The sequence below is a fragment of the Pagrus major genome, chromosome 20 (assembly GCF_040436345.1).
Source record: "Pagrus major chromosome 20, Pma_NU_1.0".
NCBI lineage: Eukaryota > Metazoa > Chordata > Actinopteri > Spariformes > Sparidae > Pagrus > Pagrus major.
In genome coordinates this window covers 10,704,840-10,730,331 of record NC_133234.1, presented here as the reverse complement: position 1 = coordinate 10,730,331, position 25,492 = coordinate 10,704,840, and the positions used below count along the sequence as shown (strand labels likewise).

At 40.3% G+C, this 25,492-nt stretch overlaps 1 protein-coding gene across 1 annotated transcript; it reads left to right on the top strand.

Moving 5' to 3' along the window:
• The first annotated feature begins 34 nt into the window (after positions 1-34).
• Positions 35-21,538, top strand: LOC141015954 (uncharacterized). The gene is made up of 12 exons (XM_073490179.1): positions 35-457; positions 848-907; positions 1,503-1,610; positions 1,696-1,797; positions 1,882-2,012; positions 4,712-4,771; positions 8,069-8,077; positions 19,604-19,731; positions 19,837-19,950; positions 20,300-20,417; positions 20,947-21,308; positions 21,390-21,538. The coding sequence occupies exons 1-12, from the start codon at positions 266-268 to the stop codon at positions 21,536-21,538; spliced, it is 1,533 nt and encodes a 510-aa protein (XP_073346280.1). The 5' UTR covers positions 35-265.
• The last annotated feature ends 3,954 nt before the right edge of the window (positions 21,539-25,492 follow it).

Here is a 25,492-nt window from a genome sequence, read left to right as displayed (position 1 = left end):
ACCAATGAGCGTTGAGGATCTTAGCAAGGTGAACTCAGTTGACCAATGAGAAGGGCGGATTCTGCTGCCTACAGCGCCGCGTCGAAGTCCACTTACTTTTCTGGGAGCTCGGTGCCCAGTAAACTAAAGCGTGGAGTAATCACGGGGGGAATTGAATGTCGGTGGACCTCTTTAGTCCTCCCCCTCCTCTTCGTACACGCCGACAGACTCTATCGCCCACACGGCTATTGCCCGCGGTCGGTGCCCAGCCAGCGAAGCGGGAGCCATGCCTGTCCCCGCTGGATACCTCAGCGACTCCCCTGCCGCGGCCTTCGCATCCTCGGCCTCCCTTATCCCGCCGCCGCCGATAAACACCCAGCAGCCCGGTGTTGTCACGTCGCTGCTGTACAGCGGCTCCAAGTTCAGGGGCCACCAGAAGAGCAAGGGGAACTCGTACGACGTGGAGGTTGTTTTGCAGGTGGGACTACTGTGGAGCGGATATTTTTATTTTTTTTATTCGGGCGAGCTGTCAGGGGCATTTGGTGATCTGTCAAACGGGCGGTGGGATGATTGACAGCTGGAAAATCAATGAGCGCTGGCCTGCTAGCTAGCTGTGGATGTAGCAGTGCCTGGGACTGTTTACTCACAACCCAGTTCAGTTCAAGAGAAATCTGTCATGATATCATTGTTTTATCATTCTCACACTTACAAACCTGCACGTTTATGGTTATTAGGTGTGGGAGGATATTCGATATTCATTTAAAATCAATAACAGTATTCTTACGAATTGTCACTTGCATGTAGAAAAAGCTACATTTTGCATACATACATATAAAGTGAATGGCGTTTCTTGTGTTTTCTTTATAAGCATGTCACCATGGAGGATTCCTACTTGTGTGGCTACCTGAAGATAAAAGGACTGACTGAGGTGAGAGGAGTAATTCCCTTTATTAAGTCACAAACATCAATAATTTAAGCTACCTCCGGCCACTGCTCATTGTGTTTGTGTCCTTTTTAAGAGACTGGTACAGTCCAGCTCCAGGCTCTGCCATTCTAGAGGCTGTCATGTTATGCTGCTACAGAATCAAGCACAGTGGGGCCAGGTCTCAAACTAACAAACACATTGAATAAGATAGAAAAATAGAAAATATTTGACATTATGGCTCAGTAACATGTCATATTTTAGAGTTATTGTCTAGATAACATCCCATTGGACTGCGGGGTAGATGTCAAATTCAGAAAAGTTGGTATTCTTAAGGTTCAGAGGTTGTAATTACAGAATCATAAAAATCCTGACTCCTGTGATTGAAAATAAACAGTGAATGTGTACTTTCAGAAGTCACTCTCTATCCTGTAATTTGTTCTGGAATGAAATCATTGAACTGACAGACATACTATTAGCGTTGGGCGTGACATTCTTTCACCTACAAAGAGGAGAAAAAGACAAAAACAGCATGTATGGGGGTCGGCTGCACCACAGCAAACAAAACAACAATGTTTGTGTGTTGCGTTCGCTCTCGCAGGAATACCCGACTCTGACCACGTTCTTCGCCGGAGAGATCATCAGCAGGAAGCGGCCATTTCTCACCCGAAAATGGGATGCAGATGAGGATGTGGATCGCAAGCACTGGGTAAGCTGGTACATTCATAATCTACACGCGTGCTCTAAAGCATGATGCTTTACCGTGACATAATCCTTTTATTTTTTGTGTCAAGGGCAAGTTCCAGGCCTTCTACCAGTATGCAAAGTCGTTCAACTCGGATGATTTCGACTACGAGGATCTGAAGAACTCGGACTATATTTTCATGAGGTGGAAGGTAAGGTGCTGCCCAAATTGAGCCTGATTGAGCCCATATTTTGTGGTCAGTCACCTCTGAACTGCCCTCTCCGTCCCCCCTCAGGAGCAGTTTCTCGTCCCCGACCACACAATCAAAGACATCAGCGGCGCGTCCTTTGCTGGATTCTACTACATCTGCTTCCAGAAATCCACAGCAACCATCGAGGGCTACTACTACCACAGGAGCTCTGAATGGTAACGCAGCACAACACAAGTCACTGTGAGGGGAAGTTGAGTCATTTTACGATTCAGCAGACTCGTGAGGTTGCTGAATCAAATCCCGCACCAGCTGGAAGTTGCGGGTGGGGAAAGTCAATAACAGGCAAAATCTCCAGCTTTCTGCAGCGTCTGTCAAGGTGCCCTCAATTCTTAATTTCTCAGAGGGAGCTGCTCATATGATGAATTGATGAATGTGGCTTTTCCGAACAGCTCCAGCTCTGTCTGTGTGTAACCTTATACGGACGAAGCACAGCAATCTAACACGCAGTTTGTTGCAATTGATTTATACGGGTGTACTGCCTGGTTATAAGCAAACCGAGGCCTGCTTGTACTCTCTATCTTTAGTGTTTTCATTTTAATTTGACATTCTTTGGCATTTCTTTCAACTCCCTTTGCACATAATGCTTTTGCTATTGTTACAAATGCCCTCTGATTTCATTCCATTCAGTTTGTTTTTTTTATCCCATTCTCTAACCAAATATTTGGAAGCAGTTATGTTTTTCTCTCTGATTGCAGTATTTCTCTACTGAGGCAATTTTTCCTGAGTGGAAAATGATTAACAGCTAGTGCTTATGTCATACTGACTACAATGCCATCATTAAGCACTATTGTTAGGACAGATAACCGTATATTAACAGCAACATGAATGTTGTTCAGGACTAATACATTAAGTGGCATGTTTGTAGGTTTATCAGCTCTGTGCTCTTTGCAGCCTTTTACCACCTCTGGTGTGAACCCTGCAAACCACACATGAACAAAGCATCAGCTGTGGTTTGCACTGTATAATTAACTATTGGCTTTCAGATGTCAACATCCATGTTTTTTATTCTAGTAAAAGCTTTCATTTCAGGGTTGCTTTTTGACAAACTGGACTCTTTTAGGTTTACTGAACTTTTTTAAGATTTCAGTTCTGTGTTTTAACAGCTAGTTTGCTATACTACAGCACACACTCGTCCGCTTCAGAAATTACAACAGGAGAGCAGATGGTGTACAGTATGTTTATTTTGCAGCCAAACAGATTGACATAGTTTTAATAAATATGTCAATAATCTGCCTCTTTCCTTCATGCTATGAGCAACTGTGATCTGATTTCATGCACGTGGCACAACAGTTGGTTATCTTACCTGATGTGTTGTAAGTTGCAGCTGTCACCTGCAGCTCTTTTTTTTAAAAACTCACTGTGGCTGCTTCCTCTTGTTCTCCACTTGTTAAAACTGATCTGTTTTTAAAAGAAAAGATAAGATCAACAGTGAAATTTTTGATGAATGATTGCCGTCAGTGCTGACCTTTCTGACCAATCAGGGCTTCAGACCAACCTTTTACACTGGTAGCACTGGTGCTCCCTTCTGAAAATTTTAGGCGCACCAGCACAAAATTTGGAAGCGCCACTTGGATCGAAATTAAACGCAACACATTCATATTTTTTCAGTCTTAACCATATACCTGATGATAGGAAAATCTTTCTACTTTAAGAGTTTCCTGGGTAGAGAAACAAACGTGTTGCTCAGCAGCAATGACCACATTTATATTGAGGAAGTGGATCAGAGGATTGATCGTGTTATGTTCTTTTATTACTGTGGCGGCCACAGCAGAACTTCACCTGCGTAAACACTCCTACTGGTGTTTCACATGATAAACGGTGATGACTTAAAGAGACACAATAGTGCGACTTGCAAATATGCAAAAGTGCTCCATCATGCTCCTAGTTATAAAATTTAGTTGCAAAATGCATCTTAATGGTCGCAGTGTGGATCTCTACGAATACATACAGAGTTTCCTGTGGCTTCTTCACAATAAAATCAATCCCGTGCTTTAAATGCTTTTAAGGTTTAGCAGCAGCAGCAATTATTAACCAACAAAAAGCCTAAACTGTACACACACTGCACTGCTATGTTCACCGCTATAATGTTACCTCTAACTTTATACTTACTGTTACACACACACACACACACACACACTCTCTTCCTCTCTCTCGACTGCACACTGGCTAATGTGACGCACACAACCTACACACTGAGTTATCCCTGAAAGGAGTTTGATTCTTGTATAACACTTGTTAGTTTTAAAAAAACATTGTAAATAAATATTTCTTTAAATTCCATGATTCTTACGCGTGGCGGGGAGTCAACTTGAGTCTGGCAGGCCGCACGTCTTGCAACACACAGGCGGAAAACCTGACGAGAGCAAACAGTAAACAGTGAAACAATGAGGTTAAATATGCCGGATCATATGCATGTGTCATGTGTGAACGCAGGTTTGAATCTAGTGCGTCAATGGCGGACCCCGGCACTTAAAATGAATGCAACTAATTTATGAGGAGGTAATTGTTGAATGTAAAGCAAATAAATAACAAATAAATGTTAAATGGCTAATGCATAAAAATAAATTATATAATATAATTTAAAAAAAACTTAAAATCATCTTGCTATCAGGTTTATGAAATGAAAAGTTAATGGTTAATGTTTTTGGAGATGCATGATTTTCACACAACAGTGACGTCATGCAGCATAAAAGCCTTGTTGATAAGCAAACATGCCTATACATAATATACCGTACACGCTTGTTCTGGTTAGTATTTCATAAGCTCGTGATTGCATGTGTTGAGTTTATGAGTGTGTGTTACTTCTAACACACAGTATATACATATTCTGACATACTGTGTCTCTGCCCTGCAGGTACCAGTCTCTAAACCTCACCCACGTTCCCGAGCACAGTGCAGCCATCTATGAGTTCCGGTGACATCGGCCAGCATCGTGGATCTTTTTTTGTTGATGGACATAGACTTAAAGCAAAGCCAAGGTCTGCAGATGCTACTGAGAAAGGAGGAGGAGAACAACTAGGGATGAGAATTTGGGCTTTTTGGAGAAGTGCAAACTCTTAACTTGTTCCCAACAAGTGGACAGACAGCTGATTGAGCAGTGGACACGATAGAGGACAAATGAATGTATGTTTGGACGAGATGAGAAGAAGGAAAGAGTGGAAGTGCGGCTCTGCTCCCAGACTGGAGCTTGTAAAGTTAGAACCAGCAGCAGAGACTGGGCGTGACTCATATAGTGTACCCCTTTCTTTTTGTTTTAATGTCTGGTTTTTAAAAAAAAAAACGCTTGGCGCTGCATCTCGAGACACTTTATAAGCTGAGCTGGGAATCTCCCTCCTCGTCTTGCAACTAGAAAACGTTTCCAGCTTTCATCCAGCCGACGCGACGTGAGCAACATAAACACATTTGACTGCGTGTTGGACAAGGATTCCTCTGAGGCGTCCGCTCATACAAACACAATCTCTAAAGAAGTCTGTGTGGAAGAAAAGCGAGAGAAGGGTTTGGGTTCATGATTGATTGGAGCTTTAATCAGCCCATAAGCTAGAATGACAGTATTTTTATTTTTTTTAAAGCTAAGCTGGTTCTGTGTTCGCCCGCCAAGAGGACATTTTGTCATTTTGCTCTAAATGATGGACGCTGAGTGGCACTTTTAAAGGCTGCAATCCGAGTGACACACAAAAACGAGCTTTTCCCCTCTGTCCATACAACTGCTTGGGAGATTAACACATGTGATTGCTGTGTTCTATTGAGTTACATTTGCACAAAGATGGACTTTATGTTACTAATGCTTGCAGTCAGGATTTTACACTCACGTGCCCTAAAACACACAAGCATCAAGGTGGCGGGTCAAGCTATTTGACTTGTTTTTAAGGGTTTGACTGTGTGGAGGGGTTAGAGCCAAAACAATCACATAAAAGTATTCAAAAAGAGAGTATTTTTACCCTGCATTAAACAAAGAGCTTTTTACTCCCTCTTGTGTCATTTTAAATTAAGATCCCCTCACTATCCCTACATTTATGTCCCCTCGACTATGCAACACTTTCAACATAGCACTCTCCAGAACATAAAAACCTTCAGTTTTCAGAGACAGAATTTTATTCTATCCCTATAGTATATGAGAAAAAAAAAAAGAATATCTGCATTAAAGAAATATTTTTGTTAAATTGCCTATGAAGACACTCCCTAATCATGTTCCCTTTCCATGTGATGGTGCCATGTTTGTAAAGCTTATCAGAGTTGTATTATAACAGATCAGAAGTGTGTTTATTTGAGAATAAGCCTGGATTTGATTGATGGTGTGACTGTAAAGAATGGATAATGGATTTTAAACAAAATCATATCAAAAAACACCTTTCACTGTGTGTCTCGCTTGTTTGACCAATATACCACTTTGTGTTTTGAATATGTTTATACCACAGCTCACATTAAAGGGGCACTGTGTAGTTTTGGAGAAGAAATTCAAACTCAGAATTTGAATATTTACAATATTAATGAGGCAATAATACAAACACAGATTTTGTTTTTTCTATAACTGAATAAACAAGCTGTTCTCAGAGGAAAATAAGGTCCCCAGAACACTGTTTGAAGCTAGAAAGGTGGCAGGGTCCGCCACATATAAACAAAGTAAAACAGTATGAAATTGTGTTGTCCTTTAAGGTCAGTTTAGTCAGTCAATGAAGATCTTTCTCTTCTGAATTAAATTTCTTCCCCAAAACTACATAATGTGCCTTTAATTATCAATGTATTTACTTTTTTTAAATACAAAGTGAATTGAATACAGTTAGAACATGTATTTCCTCAAACAATAACCTTGATATTGTTTTGGCTTGCAATAAGAACCATAATGCTGCTCCTGGCTGAACATTTGAATCGTCAGCTTTTACTCTGCACTGCCCTCTGCTGTGTTAAAACACTTCATACAGTCTTTCGTTGTTTTAACCATCAAGAGTCCACAGAACGACAGCTGTTGCAAACAGAGGAAATGCTACTGTGTACCTTCGATTGACAAGAAATAACTAGAGTTGTCACGATTATTTAATCTTGTGTCTTTTTAAAACAATTAAGTTTGTGCAAATAAGGCATATGGCAGGAACACAGTGGGTGTAGCAATATGGTCATGTGTGCTCACCGAGCAAAGCTGTTGAAGATAAAATAACCTAAAATCAAAAATGAGTCTGCCACAGTGTTTTGTGAGCCTCGTGAGGCTCTTAGTTACTAACAGAGATGTGGACTCCAGTCATTGCGACTTGGACTACAGTCGACTCAAGTCACTGTTCCGATTAGTTGCAGCTTGACTGGACAGGAAATAAATGACTTGGGACTCGACTTCGACCATGAATCAAGTGACTTGTCTGTGTTTTATGTTTTCAGTTGAGTTTAAAAAGTGATGTGGAGGGACTATTTGTTTGACTGAGAGGAAATTAAAAAAGCTTTTTATAAAGTTTTTTTGTGTTTTTGTTTGATTACATTTATTTCCCTGAATCTCAATAAACAAATCAATTCTTTAACAGATGCTAAAACTTTTCTCTTTATTAAGACAGGATACTGCAGGTAAGACTACATTTTCAATATGTGAGAATTTTAGTTCGATACAATGAAAAGAAAACAGAATGTGAAGAAATGACAGTTTTGAGGTTATGTCAGAGACAGCTATGTATTGTGTAGAAGGGGTGCCTACTGAAGTTAGCATGCTAACCAGCTAGCCCTAGGCCTGAAAACCTCTTTCTCCCACCACTCCAATGCTCCTGTGCAAGTGGTGAAAACGTCAACACTCCCCTGGTTGTCCAGCTAGCTGCACGGCTAACTGAGCTAACAAGCTAACGGTAGCTACAATCATGGATGTTAAACTGAATACAGTTAGCGGCAGTTAGCAGATACTCTTGTGATGTGCTGCCCCTATTTGAGTAGATCACAAATTCAAGGTGGCTAATTCTTACAACTCGACACAACCTGTGACTTGACGTGCCCGAGAAAAATTGACTCGGGGTTTACTTGAGACTGGGACGAATTGACTAGTGTCACATGTTTAGTAATGCATTTAGCTAAATGCTAATGTGATCATGCTAACATTCTCACGATGACAATGCTAAACAGGTATAAAGTTTAACATGTTCATGATCTTAGTTTAGCGTGTCAGCATGCTAACATTTGCTAACACTTAACACAGGATACAGCTGACATATGAGTCTGATGGGAACTGGGTTAGCCTTTTAAGGCTGGGCGAGTCTGTGGTAGAAAGCATGTACACAAGGGAATAGCCTAACAAAACAAGGCAAAGTCAGAGTCATCAGCCAGGATTAATACACAAAGCAAAAAATTTGTTTTGGCTCACGCTCTCTTAACTTTGCTTTCATAAAATGATACCAAGAGCTAATTCTACCGTTGCAGTCAATCAAGACTGACAAGTGTCAGACAAAAGCTTAAAGGTGTCAGTGATCTGTGACAGAACAATGGGTGTATTAGCCAAAACCTGCGGCACTATTAACGACTGTACATAAAAACTTGCATTACACTTCATGCAAGTTCCTGTTAATTGGCAATTTTGAATTACTGTAGGCTACTGCTGGACTGTAGGGTTGTAATCTGAAAAGGAACGAGTGACAAACGCTATTAGACCAGAGGTGCCCAAACTTTTGTCCTTGGAGGGTCAACACTGAAACTTAATGGCGGGCCACGGGCCAAAAGCAAACATATGAAACCCATTTCCACCATTTTAAGAAAACAAATTGATGAAAACCTAGCCTTTATTTTAAAAAAAGGAGTCATTATTATGACTTCATATCCCGTAATTGATTTTTTGATCTCATAATATCGACTTTATCTCAAGATTTCCACTTTTGATATCATAGTTACGAATTATCATGGGAATATTTAACATTTATGGAATACGTTTTTCATCAATGTAGTGTTTTGTTTTGTTTTTTTAACCTTGTATAAATCTTTAACTGTGAACAGAATACCACCACTGATTTTTACAACTGTTCGGAAAGAAACAAAGAAGCAAAGATAGAAACGGATAGAGAAACTAGAAAGGAGAGAGATGAAGTAAAGAAAGAAGGAAGGAGGGAGGAAATACAAAGATAATAAAAAGATAGAGGTAGGAAAGGAGGGCGAAACTAGGAAGGAAGGAATAAGAAAGAAAGAAAGAAAGAAAGAAAGAAAGAAAGAAAGAAAGAAAGAAAGAAAGAAAGAAAGAAAGAAAAAGAAAGAAAGAAAGAAATAACAAGGAATTTTAAATAATTGCTAAAAAAAAGTCAACCTTATTGTCTTAAAGCACTGTATTCCATGTGTGCGTGTGTGTGTGTGTGTGTGTGTGTGTGTGTGTGTGTGTGTGTGTGTTACCTGCAGGCCCAGTATGTTGCAACATGATTACACAGGCCTGGTTGATCACTTACAGTTATGAAACTGAACGAACGAGCAGGTATGTGGAGTTTCCAGTGACGGGAGAAGTGGGACAATCTAACAAGGCTTTAAATAAACTAGATGGAATTTTTGAGTGGCTGAGAAACAAGCTTGCTTTTCTTGCATCATTATGACCAGTGGGGCAGTGATGCAGTCTGACCTTAGGGTGGCAGCAGAGGATGTTCATGTTGTTACCATTGAGAGAAGGTTTGTTCAATGGACTTATTAAGTTTAGCTCTACATTGATTGACTTGACTTAATTCTCAAGGCTCAACGTTGAAAAGCACGTACACCTGGGATGTGGACAAGGCTGCAGATATAAGCTTAAAGTTGACATGGCAACAGCCTAATAGTACAATACAAATATTTTGGTATCAGTGTGATCAGCAAGTACTAATGCACAAAACAAAAGATGTGACTTAGGCCCATTCTCAGGAGCTTATTCTGCCATTGCACTCAAATTGAGTCACTCTAATTATGACGTCAAATTATGTGTTATGAAACAGGAGGACACTACATGCCGGTTCTTATAAAGTGGCAACTGCTTATTACTGCAGCGCTTGTAACTGTGCTATGCGTTATAATCATCATATGTTTGGAGTGTCTCCTGTAAGTCCACTTTCCATGAGCTCAGATAAACAGCCCCGGTTTCAGCTTTGTGATGATGTAATTTCCAGCAACTCCACTTAGGGAGCTTGAACTTGTTTGTGAAGTGTTGTAGGAGAATTTTCTCAACCTATAAAGCATTTTTCCTTTGAGGGCCAAAATTTAAACCTGGGTAGGGCCACGGACAAAAGGAAGCACCTATTGTATTACATTAAGATGCAAGATATTACTAGGATCCCACGTTTCCTTAAAGATATAATATGGAGGAATTGAAAGAAAGAAAGAAAGAAAGAAAAAGAAAATATTATTTTAAAAATGTAGAAAAAAAAGGAGGCTTTTGGCCCTTTAACACGGCAAAAGATTGTCTTAAGGCACTGTAGTCCATGTGTATATATCGGTTACACATGGTTTACCAGCTTGAAAGTGTACTTTGTGTGAGCATCAGCCTACCTGTGTGTGTGTGTGTGTGTGTGTGTGTGTGTGTGTGTGTGTGTGTGTGTGTGTGTGTGTGTGTGTGTGTGTGTGTGTGTGTGTGTGTGTGTGCGTGTGTAGGCCAAATATGTTGTGACACTTATCCAACTGATATGTGTGCCAGTTACATAACTCACATATGTGCAGGAATGTGGAGAGGTGAGACAGCCAAACAACAAGACATTTTCTATATTTTCACATCCTTACGACCAGGGGGGCAGCGATGCAGTCTGACCTGAGGGTGGCAGCAGAAGGAGGCTATGTTGTTACCATTGAGCGATGGTATCGCTTTATCAGCACAGTACAGTGACCAGGATATCTCAGACTAAACTGACCAGGTTTAGCTCTACGTGGCCTTATTTTTTCAAGGCTCAAGCTTGAAAAGCAGGAATAATGTGTGCAGGGTTGCAGATTTAAGCTAAAGTTGAGCAACAGCCTAATAGTACAATGCAAATATTTTGGTATTAGTGTCATCAGCCAGTGCTAATACATAAAACAAAAGATGTGGTTTCGGCCCATTTTCAGGAGCTTATGGGTGTCAGCTAAAAGCTTAAAGAGGATGATCTTGAATGAAGGAACTGGAACTGATCATTAGTTTAACATACTTTCTACAAAACCACAATTGACTCTGTGTGTTTGTTGGCTTCTTATTGGTTACGGTTTCAAGGATGAGCCTTGCTTCCTCGGAATCATAAAAAAATGTCCTTTTATGTAGCTCACCACGGTTAATGCCAGCTAATAAACCAGTATATCTCAGTGTTATTCTTGGCAGTAACGCGCTGTTTCCTTGCCAGAAATGGCATTGATAATACAATAAGATGATGAGAAAGAGAAAGTTGTCATTAGGAAAGTATTTCTGACATGCTGTGGCACAAAAGTCACATAAGACTAGCCAACTATTTTGTGTGTCAGTCCAAGAAATTCATGCCAAGCAAGCCACGCTAGCAGCAGGCCACAATGGATGGCAGTGTCAGTCATCCACCATTTTGGTTTGGACTGAAATATCTCAACAGATATTGGGCTGATAGCTACAGTTTGCACAGACAGTCATGGTGTCCAGACAATGAATCCTAATGACTTTGGCAATCCCCTTACATTTCCTCTACAGTTGACATGAGGTTGACATTTGTAATTTGACTGAATGTCTCAAGAAATTCATCATCAGGTCAAAATTTAAATCCATCCAATACTTTGATTTATGACTAAATCCTTGCCAAACTAATGGCCCATCAGCCTCAGCAATACTCAGTGGTGCTTAGCCTGCTAACATGCCAAACTGTGAACATCATGTCCCCAAAAAAGTGAGTGGATTCCCCAAAAAGTCAAGGCACAAGAACATCATACCGGGTTAACATCAGCATGTTAGCTTTTTCAATGAGTGCACCGGGAATTAGTCCTAAAACCCTTCTGGTCCCCTAGTATAAAGGTCAATGGGTTTTTGAATGGGCTTTTGGTTAAATGCCTGAAATTAGGTCTGTGGTTACCACCTGTTCATGAGATTTTCATGTTTTGATCTACAACATAAAATACTCCAGTTTATACCCCATGTTTGCATTATAAAGCGTTTCCACGTCTTAAGAAAGGCGGTTGCTAAGTGGCTAAATGAGACAGTGGATGTTGTTGCTGTACACCGAGCACGGAGACTCATCTACTCACTAGTCCATCTTTACAGGTGGACTTTAGCTGCAAACTTTTCTAACTTGTAGATCAATTTATAGTAAAGTTTGTTCAATATAGTGTAGTCAGATGCTTAGTGGTGGTGACGTTGAAGCAATGGGACCGCAATGTAGTTTGTTTATAGCCTAACGTTAGCTTTTTACCTCTGGTTCTCGCATTTAGCTTTTTAAAAAAATCACAAAAGTAGTGTTCATCTGTGAGGATTATCTTGCTGAACAAACTTTTGTTGGCACAGAGCTTATTTTCCTCAAATTTTCCAAAAATCCAGTTGAAAAAATCTCCCAGGGCAATGCTAACGTCCGGGTTAGCCTACAAAAATAGGCTACACCATCCCTGCAGCACTCTACTGTCAGAATGTTTCCATGCTAATATTAGCATGAAGCTAAGCGGCCTCACATGCATGCTCGCGTAACTTGTCAGAATATATACGCCGTATTAAGGTAAAATGATTCACTTTGATCTTTTGCATTTCAGACAGGTTACATAATTTCAAGTAACTGCCCAACTATGACCCAGTTCATTCTCTGAAACCAAATAATTGGGCTTACAGTTGCACAAGAGCAGGTTAATCCCTACTAAGTTTAAGGAAGTACACGCGTGTCAGTTCTTCCAATAAAGTGACTCATTTTCAGATATCAGTGTCATCTTTCTGCACAGCTGGCTTACAAAACGTCACGAGGTTATAAGAAGCCTATCTTTTGAAAGCGGTGGCCATAAACATCAGCTCCTTTTTTTAATTTCTTTTTTTAAATCTATAACATAGAAGAGCATCAAAGTTACCAAAACAAACTACATTTCTAAAAAGTAGAAGAAAAACAGTTACACAAAAACACCTGCAGAAGTAGGACGTCTGTCAGGTTGGAGCTACTTCTGCTTGACTTTATGGTGTGCCAGCCCGACTTAAGGCGTTGCCAGTGATGGATGATTATATAGAGTCATTACAGAGGAGCTTATTACTGGAAAGGTTCTCATTGTCACACACAAAAGAAAGAATGTGTGTGAGAGGTCAGCCAACACAAAACAATGGCCTGGCCAAAGAGTATCTGTCCAGACATCTGAGGAAGAATCTGGAACATGGTCATGATATAAAATGTGTCAAAGATAAAACAAATAGTTAAAGGACAACACAAGTTCATACTGTTTTACTTTGTTTATATGTGGCGGACCCTGCCACCTTTCTAGCTTCAAACAGTGTTCTGGGGACCTGATTTTCCTCTGAGAACAGCTTGTTTATTCGAGTTATGGAAAAGATAAATATTTCTGAGTTTGTATTATTACCTCATTAATATTGTAAATATTAAAATTCCGAGTTTGAATTTCTCCTCTAAAACTACATGGTGCCCCTTACATAACAATAAAACATAAGCAAAATATTGATGAAGCATCTGCAGAAACTGTGAATCACATGAGTAATTACAGCACTGCCCGTTATATTTCTGTGACTCACATTCCCGAGAGAGGGTGTAGCAGGTGCGACAAAAGTAGATACATTTTGCCTGTACCGTTGTCGTGCACGTGCTGTTGTATCCCACAAACAAGATTTACCGGCACTGACCACAGAATTACGGTCACTGGTTTGTTTGCTTTGGCACAGCTTCCGTCTGCTTGTGATAACAGCTACTGAGAAAATTCTCAGTAGCTGCACACCCTTATCCACTGACCCCACCTTCTTCCCTGCAGAGTGGACAACCTTCACGACAACCAGAAGGAAGTGGCTAAAGACGTCTCACTATTAAAAAGAGTGACTTTACCAAAATGGCATCAAGTGACGGCTTTTGTCACATTAACAATGTGTTTAGTGTCGAGTTCACATCTGCAGCTTTTATTGAAAAAGAGCTTTTAAGTCATGGGTGTTTTATGGCTCATTCACACTGTTATCATGGCAGCAGTCCCAAATCTGGATAACACACAATCTAATCGGTAAACTCTTGGCTAGAGGCCAGTCTGTGCCACAAATTATGTTTTGGTATTTAGAGATATACATAGATATATCCATGTTTATCACGGGTGGGCTCATGATACGAAAGCCAGAATCTAATTTTTTCCGAAGCATACTACTATTGAAATGTGCGAGACCATCATTGTATTTCCGGAGATCCAATTACAATCTTCTTCTTACGCAGTGCTTTTACATCCTAAATAATTCGTCAGTGTTTGTCAGCTACAAGCCCTAAACCGTGCTTCATGGCACGTCCTCATCTGTGTGGTTTCTGGGTTTTTTCCCCTTTTCCTAATCTAATACGGTAAAACACTTACACATACTACTGACAGAATATATCAATAAACACATAAAACCAAATGACTTCCTGACTCGTTACAAGAAACAAACTGCTCCCTTATCCTTGTTTGTGATAAGAGTCACTTATAGGAGATCAAGTCTGTAAGATATGAGTCTATAAACACTCATGAATATGTAAGGGAGCCTGTCAGGTTAAAGGATAAGTTCACCCAAAAATGAAAATTCAGTCATTATCTAGTCACCCCCATTGTGATGGAAAAATCTTCACTGTAGTGGGTGCCATAGCTCGGCACGAGTCGAGGGTGTTAGTAACGTCTTTTCAAATCAATTTGGGATCTCTGGACTTCCACAGAGTTTCACAGTTTTTTGGGTTTTTTTCCTGTTGTTTTTTGAATTTCCCGTCTACTTCAGTTGTTTTGGAGAATCGTACAATGTTTTTGTCGCTGTGAAGCTTCAGAAATCTTTTGTGGACGGCAAAACGTAGATAATGACTGAATTTTCACTCGGTGGTGAACTTATAACCCTTAATATTTGTACGTTTTACTTTTCATTTCATCACCACAGTTTGCAAGACGGCGACGCTCATATTCCTGTAAATGTCCAGCACAGATAAAGGAAAATGAAAGCTACGAGCCGTGCACCTGCAAACTTTCTCTGACGCCTCCATTGTCAGTTTCAAGATGAGCCAAACAAAGAAGTTATTGTTGAGCCAGGTCCAAATCAAACACTATGGTGCTGTGTGGTGCTGTGTGGGAAAAAAAAAAAAAACCTGGTGAAAATGTGTTTTTGTTGTTCTTTCTTTTTTGGGGAGGAAGGAAGATATCTTTGACAGACAGATTCATTAAACTTATAGCCCAGTGAAATATGAACTGATCCTCGTACAACTCAAGGAAATCTTTGTATCTGTGAGCCTTCAAACGATCTTCACCAGTCCTCTGGAATGCACACACTACAAATCACAGGAGACAGAGTCTGTCATTTAGTACGAATGTTTTTGTTTCTTTTCTCGTCGTGGGACAGTTTTGTTGCAGTAATATGGTTATGGCTTTTTTGGGGGGGGCTTGATCAATGAGATGTTTCCAATCAGTGCCAAATAATGCAACAAATGCCAGCGCCATGGATGCTTTGCTTCCTGTGACATACATGTGGAAATAACATCTCTTTCAACATCAACCTAACCAACTATTGTTCATTGTTCTGAGGACGCAACGCTGGGACGACCTGGTTATGTAAATTTGGAACAGGTTAAATTCTTTACGTGTCTTTTCCTTTCTTCATGATGAATCACAACCTTTTCCTTATTCTCAAAAACTACACCTACACATTTTATAAAGATAATAAATTACCATGTAATAATGATCATATAAATAGACTATTACCCCAAAGGTCAAAATATTTAATGTGTAAATGTTAAAATTATGTCCACATAAATAAATATATAAAATTATTAGGTTTTTTTTAGCATGAGCCCTGGCAAAAGATACAGAAGTATCTGCTGCCGTACTGTTGAAGAAATCATTCAAGTCTTAGTTTGCTGTGGTGAGTGACTTTGGAGAGTGTGATCAGCTGATCACACTCTCCAAAGTGTAGTATCTGCACTTTGGAGAGTGTGATCAGCTGTGATCAGCTCTTATGTAGCATGAAGGGACAACCCTGGTGTTGTAAAACGACTAATAAATAACCTTTTTAACTTTAATATTGATCTTTATTGACATCAAAGGTGATAGCTCAGTTAGCTGTGCAGCTAGCAGTCCAGACTGGGAGCTTTGTACATCAGGGAACTGTTGGTGTTTACACCGCTAGTGGGGGTGCAGGAGGGCTAGCTGGTTAGCATTTTAACCAGAATTCTTGTATATTACACCTTTAATTATGAAGACAGTGGTAAGTATGCACATTTACAGATATCTAGAAAATAGACTTGAGATGCTCCTGTATTTGCACAATATCTAGCATATTCTCACATAACTTAGTCTGATTCCACATTGTAAAGGTGCAATATATAAGAATTTAGTTTGAAGTCATTCAAAAAATTATCAACAGTTTTGAAGGTATGTCAAAGGCGTTTCTGTATTGCCTCAAAAAGATATCCACTGAAGTTAGCATGCTAGCCCCGGGCAATTATTAATCATGTTACAGCAAGCTAATCAGCCAATATCTGAGGAGGCGCTGTCAACTTTGCCACCCAACTCTGAGAGAAGTGTGTGCAGCAGAGTCAATTAATTCCTTATCTGTGAAACCAATATCATTGTAGATTACAACAAACGTGTAAGGCACCGCATATGGATGAATGCTTTGTTTCGCAATGTCTATGTATTGAAAAGATGCAGCTCTTATTTTGTAGACTTCCATAGTCTGATTATTGGAAGGACTTTCTGAATAAAAGGGGAATTTAAATGATGAAAACTTAGCCATGTGCAGTAATATAGATCATTGAGGCCATACATTGGGATAGCGATGCATTGAGAATCCATATATATGTATATGCAATACAGTTAGCAGCAGTTAGCAGTTGCTCAGTTGATGTGCTGCCCCATTTACTTGGAGTATGAATTCAAGGTGGCCAATTCTTATATATTGCACCTTTAATATTGTTTGTTTATATGTTATAATTAATATGTATTATCTGTGCATTATTTGAAACTTAGGATCAAAATGAAACATGGGCAGAGTTTCAGAGGTTTGAGACCAGGCTACCTCAAATGTGTCATGAGTAACCGCTTCAAGATTAATTTCAATTTTACATCCGTGAACCTGCGATAAGATCATAAAATACACTTTTGTGAGCTGGCATGCTGCCTTTGTGGTTGCTCTTTGCTACCTCACCTTGTGTGTGGTATTGTTTTAACTGGCAGTATATCAAATTCTTACTAGTTGTTTCCTGATCTACTGGTGCAAGCCCTGACGCCACCCAACCATTTGGTACGGCGGGTACACAAAATGCACACAGTGAAGTTGATAATGGAGCATCAGTACAGACAAATGTTAGGGTGGTAAACACTGACAATCATCATCTAACCGTCAATCATCGTCTAACCATCAGGTATATTCACAGACATCATGCCATAGAGCCCATACCTGTTCTCCTGCAAATTTAATCACCCCAGTTACTCCTTTTTTCATGTGCAACCACCATATACTTTGTGAGACAGTACGTGAGCTAGTCATTTGGTTATAGAGTCCAGGGGCGACTGTTTTGGGCCCAAGCACAGCACACAACAGATGCCCAAAAGAATTCAGAGTCATGGTCCTCGTGCTCACTTTGGGAAACCTCGTGCTGCTATACGCTCAGGTGTTGACATCTTCTCGGGTGGTACACGAAGCTGGACAGTCCCGACCTTTTACACCACACAGCCGTGTGTGTTTGTGTGTGTGTGTGTGTGTGTGTGTGTGTGTGTGTGCATGATAAAATGCTGGCACCACTTCAGACAAGGACTCCACGCCCACGTCCACCTGATGAGTGGTCGGGATAACCCCCTCCGACTCCGGCCCTCTCATGCAATCCTTACTTTGAAGAAACACCTGCTTCCCCCCAAACACACGCCTACTTAGTCAGCCTCAGCAGACACACACGTACACACACAGCTCTCCACACCAGCTCCTGATAAGGGATATTGCTGCCAGATGACAAGTGTCAAGTGATTGCACGTGCATAAAAAAATAAAAAAAAAATATTATGGGAGTTGAGGATGCGTGAGAACAGCTTGTTTATGGAAATGATAAATATTTTTGAGTTTGTAGTATGACCTCATTTATATTGTGAATATTAAAATGCTTCCCCAAAACTACATAATGCCCCTTTAATAGCAGAGTTATGATATTAAGGGGACTTTATAACTTACTTTTGGTGTTCTTGAGACTACTCTGTTTTTCTTTTTGCCAGTTCTTCTGCATTCTGCTGTTTGTCTTGTGTGATGTTATCAGTTTTTACAGCGGACCCGGACACACCTGCGTCAGCTCTGCTGCTGCTGCTGCCGCCGGACACGCCCTGCATGTGTGCATCCTCTCCTCCAGCCGCCCTCAGGTGGATTTTCCCGTCCTGTCACCGCCCCCTTGTGAAGCGTATATTAACTTGGGTCCACGATCAGGCAGAGCAGCAGAGGGAGTCGAGCCGGACACCGAAGGGTCGAGACAGTAGATAGTCCTCCAGCAAGTAGAGACACACAGAGGAGCACCATGGCAGCTGAGCAGCGCTTTGTCATCAGTGTCCGCATGATCGGATCCGTGCACAGGGACGCACCGAAACTCAAGGTGAGCCACCAACTCAGAGATCTTTATTTGATTTTTTTGTGATTATCATTTTAGTTTATTAAATTATTTCGCTGTATTTATGACTGTTTCCTTTATTTTGTCTCTCTCTCTGCACAGGTGTTCATGATGTCTGTTTTATGGTCTGACGAGGCTGAGGTGATTGTCTACAGATCCTTCCAGGAGTTCAAGAAATTTCACGTAAGTAACAAACTCAGTGTGCTGTTGAGGCTGTGGTCACTTTTAAGGTGCACTGTGTAGTAGAAATTATAACCAAAAGAGAAAAGATCTTCCTAAACAAAAAAAAAAAAAAAACTGTCTTCGTTTTTTATGACTGAATAAACAAACTTAAAGGACAACACAGTTTAATTCTGTTTTACTTTGTTTATATGTGGCGGACCCTGCCACCTTTCTAGAGAACAGCTTGTTTATTGAGTTTGTGTTATTACCTCATTAATACAGTAAATATAAAATGTCTGTGTTTGAATATCTTCTTCAAAAGTGCATAGTGCTTCTTTAATATTAAATGTATATTCTTTTTTTCCCAACAGAGGCAGCTGAAGAAGAGATTCCCTCATCAGAACATTCTCCGCAAAAGCGAGCGAATGATCCCCAAATTCAGTGGTAAGATTATTTCAACTGTGTGTTACATCTTATTGATTGCAAAGTCTATTGAAATCCTCTCCTATAAGCAACTCTGACATGGAAATGACGCTTGACTTTACACATTCTTCTGCTCATCTCAAATTAATCTTGAAACCGTTTCCCTTCCTCTGTTCAGGGGAGGCCAATAGGAGCAGCCACCAGCAGAAAGGATCAAAGCGATCTGTCCAGCGCATGAAGTTCCTGGAGAGCTACTGCGACAAACTGCTGAAGTGCGACGTCACTGTGACCCAGAGCTCGGAGGTCAGGCAGTTCTTCATGCCCAAAGACCACGACCTGCAGCAAGACTTCACCAAGAACAGGTAGGGTTGTCACGTCAGCGTTAGGTTCAAATTATTATGTTAATTTGTGGAAGTTCTGTTCTCAACATCACATCTCTGTCATCAGCATCATGATCCTGCTGTCTGATGATGCCTCCGGCGGAGGAGGGGGCAATGTGGCGGGCAGTGTCACCCACCCGTTTGTCACCCAGACTTACCGCTGCGTGGCAGACTATGAGACGAAGGATACCAAGAATCGCCCGTTTAAGGCGGCTGTGGACGAGAAGCTGGACGTCCTGATCAAAGACCCTGCAGGTCAGTGCTGTCGCTGTCATGCAGCGTTGGATCTCAACATTTACAAACCTCTTCACACTCTTTTCTGTGATGCTGAAAGTGTTTGTTTTTTTTGTCCCTCTGCAGGTTGGTGGCTGGTGGAGAACGAGGATAAGCGTCTGGCTTGGTTCCCTGCTCCCTACCTGGAGTTATGGGAGGGAGAGGAAGATGATGATCATGATGCTGGATTCCAGCTCGGAGGTGTGATATTTAGCAAATTTACACATGCACACTTGTCACACAGAAAGATCTCATTTGAGCTTGATTGCATCTCTGTACTTGATCCTACATAAACCTGGCATCAGTGTGAGCATCGACATTAATTGGCTTCGACTGTACCAATCATTGCATGCCAGATGCACATACTTAGCATATTATGAAGCCCAGTTATTACAAACAACCAACACTGGGGAGCGCTCTTTAACTGTAGGAAGTTAACATGCATCTATCCCCTTCAACCAAAGAGAAAATATGTGTTTTAAGAGAGATTGCATCTGTGCAGCGGCGCCTGCTTCGTCATTTGAGCTTGTTTTCTTTCTGTGACCCTCAGGTTCCCTGTACTGTGCGGTGAAGAGTTACTCAGCCAAGAAGGATGACGAGGTGTCTGTGCCCATTGGCTCTGTGGTCGAGGTGCTGAGGAAGTCTGACAACGGCTGGTGGCTCATCAGGTATCCCGATCCTCACTGTCTGCGCTGCAAACAATAGACAATAGGGAATAAGGAATGTGTTGTGAGGTGTTCATCAATGCCCCGTCAGTGTCTTTACATATAAACACTGAACAAATGTAGGAAGTTAGTCTCATTAAAGGGGAACTATGTAGTTTAGGAGAAGAAATTCAAACTCATAATTTTAATATTTGCAATATTAATGAGGTAATAATACAAAAAATAAAATACTGAATAAACAAGCTGTTCTCAGAGAAAAATAAGGTCCTAGAACACTGTTTGAAGCTAGAAAAGTGGCAGGGTCCGCCACATATAAACAAAGTAAGACAGTATGAATTGAGTTGTCCTTTAAGGTCAGTTTGTTTCTTCAGTCATGAAAACAAAAAGAGTTTGTTTATTTAGTTTGATTAGACATAAACAATCAGTCAATGAAGATCTTTCTCTTCTGATTAAAATTTCAGATTCAAAGAAAAGTCAAAATATGATATACAGGTTGAAATAACTTCCCTTTTCCTTGCAATCCTCTCTTCAGGTTCAATAACAAGGGAGGTTACATCCCCTCCATGTACCTGCGACCATACAACAATCCACGTGCCGGCCTCTTCAGCCTGCAGAGAAAGCTGCATAGTTCCACTCTGAACCTGGCAACCAACGCTGAACTTCAGGCTTCTCCTTCAACAAGCACCAGTGAAGAAAACAGCCCACGGATGGATTCTGCAGGTGTGCCTGGGCGTCTCCACAAGGCCCGATCCCTGGATGTTCTCTCCGAGACCCGGTCCCAAACACAGATCGAGAGTGATCCCTCGATGTCAGATGGCCGCACGCGCAGCATGAGCAACACGAGCAGCGAGGGAAGCTTCTCCAGCCTCTCCTCAGATAGCGAGTCGACCTCAAGTCTGAAAGGGGAAGCTGACAGCCTCCCAGAACGCAGCTCCAGCGCAGGTTCAGAGAGCTCTGGATCTGTCACGTCGAAAGGCAGCGGGACGGCCTCAATCGCTCCCAGGGTGCCACCCAGACCCAAAACTGAGGAAATCCTGACCCGCTGCACCACCATGACCCGGAAGGCAGCTCTGGCCACCAAGACCCGGCTTCAGGCTCAGCCAGAGTCCACCCACAGCCGCTAGGGCATGACACCATTACACTTTAAGTTATATTCTTGAGCACACTGTCTTTATTGCAATCTTTTTGATTTATCATGTATTTATGTAAAATATTTAACCTCTTCAACCCCACAGATCTTTCCATGGGTCTGCCAGTCAAATGCGTTTTGTGTAGCATTGTGTATAAAAAGGTAAATGAGGATGATGTCTCGAAATTTTCCATATGATCAAATGGAGTACGACATCTTAGGTATGAATATTTCACTCAGTGTAGGAATAATGTAGCTTCAGTGAAGCGTTAAACAGAGCAGGTAGAAGAAGATGTTTAGGTGACATTTTCACAAAAAAAAAAAACCAAACGCTTCTTTTCTAGTTTTAAAGAGAAATTTAAGTGGATTTTAGGAATCGAAGAGGTTAAATATTTACTCTGAACTGTTTTTTATTGATCTCTTATTTCCTCCTTGTCACGGTTTGTAATACAAATCAATGCACAGCTGTTCTGACCTGTTGATGAGAGACGAAAAAGATGATATTATCGCTAAATTAGCGAAAAGTACCATTTATTCGATATATCACTTGCAACAGTACTTAAATGTGTTACACTTAACCAGATACTGTGTGTAAATAGTTTCTACCGATGTAATTTTTTAGAGCTAAATCGTAGCATTCAAATCTGATGGCAGTGGTAAACAAGCATTTAGAAGATGTACCCATATCCCGTCACAGCATTTTCTCTTTCCATGTTTACATTCTGTTTCCTTTTTTCCGCTTGCCGTTTCAATATGTTGTTGCACCTTTATGTACAGTATGTACCATATTATAACCTGTAAGAGCTCACTTGTTCATGTGTACGTGTTCATGTGTAATTTTAAGTAAACAGGTCAATAAAATTTTAAAAAAGAAACAAGATGTTGCTCATCAGTGACTTTTTAATGAATGTAGAAGAGAAGAGCGGGTTTTTCTACATAAAATATGGCTGCCAGACAGAGAGGCAGTAGCACTATGTGGTGTTTTTGCAAATGTCTGAAGCAATTTGGATCATACCAGAGATTCTTATGGCAACAGGAAAATGCACTCTGAAGCATCAGCTACAGGCATTGATGGAATGTACATTTCCTCAAGCGCTGCTCTTAGGTACAATTTCAAGGTACTTATACTCTACTTGAGTATGTCTCTTTTCTGCTCAGAGCCACGGTAGTGCATTTTTAATTCATTCATTTTATTGCACTCAGATAAAAGAACACTGATTTCAAATGGGTCTGAGAAAAATCTGAAAAATGCTCAATTTTGGATCCAATAGTCATCCAGGCAGATAATCAGTCACCCCTTAGTTTACATTATACAATATATACTACATGTAAATATCGTATGGTAAGTATAATTAACTTTTAATTGCACTTTTTATACTTGAGTACATTTATAAACTCAAATTACTTTTGAGACTTAAGTATATGTAATGTCAGATACTTTAAGACTGATGTAATATATATATATTTTTTTTTAAGTATTTTTTTGGCCTTTATTCAGCTTTATTGATAGTACAGCTCAAGTTGGACAGGAGAGGGTGAGAGAGAGGGGGAGTGACATGCAGTAAAGAGGCCCAGGCCGGGACTTTGACTCAGGTACGACTCTTGGGTACCTTTCACAACACTGGCTACAGGTGATGTTTTTGATCCCTCTGGCCACGTTTTGGTTAATTACACACCCATTATGGCCAAAAGTAATAAAATAAAAGTGATAATAATTGTTTGTATAATAATACCTTTATTTATATAGCAAAGTTACAAAGTATTGTATACTAAAACATAGGATACAAATGAGGATAAAATGATTTAAATAATTACAAAAAATACCACCAGTTAAGAAAAAGCCACAAGATAAAACGGAGGTGTGAGGAAGGACCTGGCCAGCAAAGACCCAGTCATCTTTAGTGTCAAATGGAGATTTTGGGATCTGACCATTCAAGGCCTCGAGCAGTAAACTCATAAACTCAATCATAAAACTGACCAGTAACCAATCAAGGACTTGTGTGATATGGTTGTTTCTCTTGGGATGCCTGCCTGGCAGCAGTGTTGTGTATCAGCTGCAGTGTTTGTATGTTTTGCCTGCTTATAGTCAAGTTTGAATGAGATTAAATAATGAATGACCTTCTCCTGATCTACAGATGAAAAAAATGACTTCATCTCGGTTGAAAATAACACCTATGTTGGGCCTCTTCTTAAAAGTTATTATTTCTGATTTGGGGTCATTCAACTGCAGATTGAGATTCTTGCGCATCCAGTTCTTAATTTTTAGCACGGCAAGACATAATACAGGATACATCAGGGGTAATAGGCAGCAAAGGAACATACATGCAACATAGTTATCTGTTATCTGTGTAGCGACAAAAGAAATCGATATGATTTGTCCCAGGGGTAGCCTGTATAGTAAATAAGAGGAGATCCAGAATAGACCCCTGGGGGACCCCACAAAACAGGGGAGGAATCTCTAAGCATAACAGAGAAGAGTTTTTCAGATGGTCGATTAAGGCAGTGTGGTCCAAAGGTTGCAAGGTGCTTCACAAATGAAAGCAGTAAACATTTTAAAACAACAGTCACGTTTTAGCACAAGTGTGTATGACTTCAAATAACACAACCCCCAATAAAATCAATACAATGCAAGATCAAATTGACAAGGCACATAATACCCTAATAAAAGTAGTTGTTCAAAAGATCTGGCGGGCTCGTTAATCATTTGCCATCTATAATCTGAAAGGAAGTGTTGGATTTTTCTCTTCAAGGATGTGCATTTCTAACTAATTCACTTGACAGCGTAAACAAGACTCAAACAGTTACAGTTAGTCCTCAGAAATGCAATTTCACCTTCCGTACAAAAACTTAATTTTTCTGATAAAGGAGAACAAACTGACGGTGTCTTTGATGTGTTTGCCCGGAGGTGCATGTGTTCGTGCGGAAACAGAGTGGATGTTTTTGCTGTCCTTCTAAAACTCTGTCCTGTGGTTTGGTGTCAGTGACAGTCACTGTCAGAGCTGCTGCCATCAATCAAACACCTGTCAAAAAGGCGGCTGAGAAACATATCTTTGCACGGACAGACGTGCCAGACTTACTACAGTTAGCAGCAATTAGCAGTAACTCTTGTGATATGCTGCCCTGTTGAGAATGAATATGCCAGGTGGCCAATTCTGACATATTGCACCTTTAATCACCTTTATGGTGAGGGGTAAGTGGATGCTGGAGAATACACGCTTAAAATTATTATGACATATATAATTCTATAGAATCTATATAAGATATAATACATAAAATAATGGTTGATAAATTAAATTATATTTTGCAGGACATATTTGGTTATAAATTATGTATATTTGTATGTTTGTATATTTGTATATATGTATATGCATATTACATATTTATTTATTTATTTATTCATAAATAATGATTAAATAAGGAAGCCTATGCTGAATTATGAGCTAAAGATTAATAGAGAGGGGGTGAGATTAGATAAGTTCACACTTCTTCCCACTCCTTTTCGAACATGTCATTAGAATTGCCTGTTTTCATACACACTACTCTTTTGTTAGTTTGTTTCTTTATGGAAAAAAAAAAAGGATGTACATGTTCAAAATAAAGATTTCAATCAATAAATAGTCTCGCTGGCCGAAACAACCAAACAATAGAGTTCCATGGGAAACAAGGTCTGATCTACTTCTCACCATTTTAGTTACATCATGTTGAAGAAAACGTAATTATAAATACTAAAGCAGGACACCTTGTACCGTGCACTGTACACCGCACGTAGCCTTCAGCACATTGCAAACCACAAACATGGGTGACTGCTGAGATCAAAGCTTTATTGGTGCCAGAAAATTCAAGTTCATAATCACGCTATTTTTTAAAGAGCTGTTGAACTGGTGAAGCAAAGAAAGTCGAGATAGGTTTATAGTGAAGAGAGAGCACTTCGTGACATCTTGTCCACTGG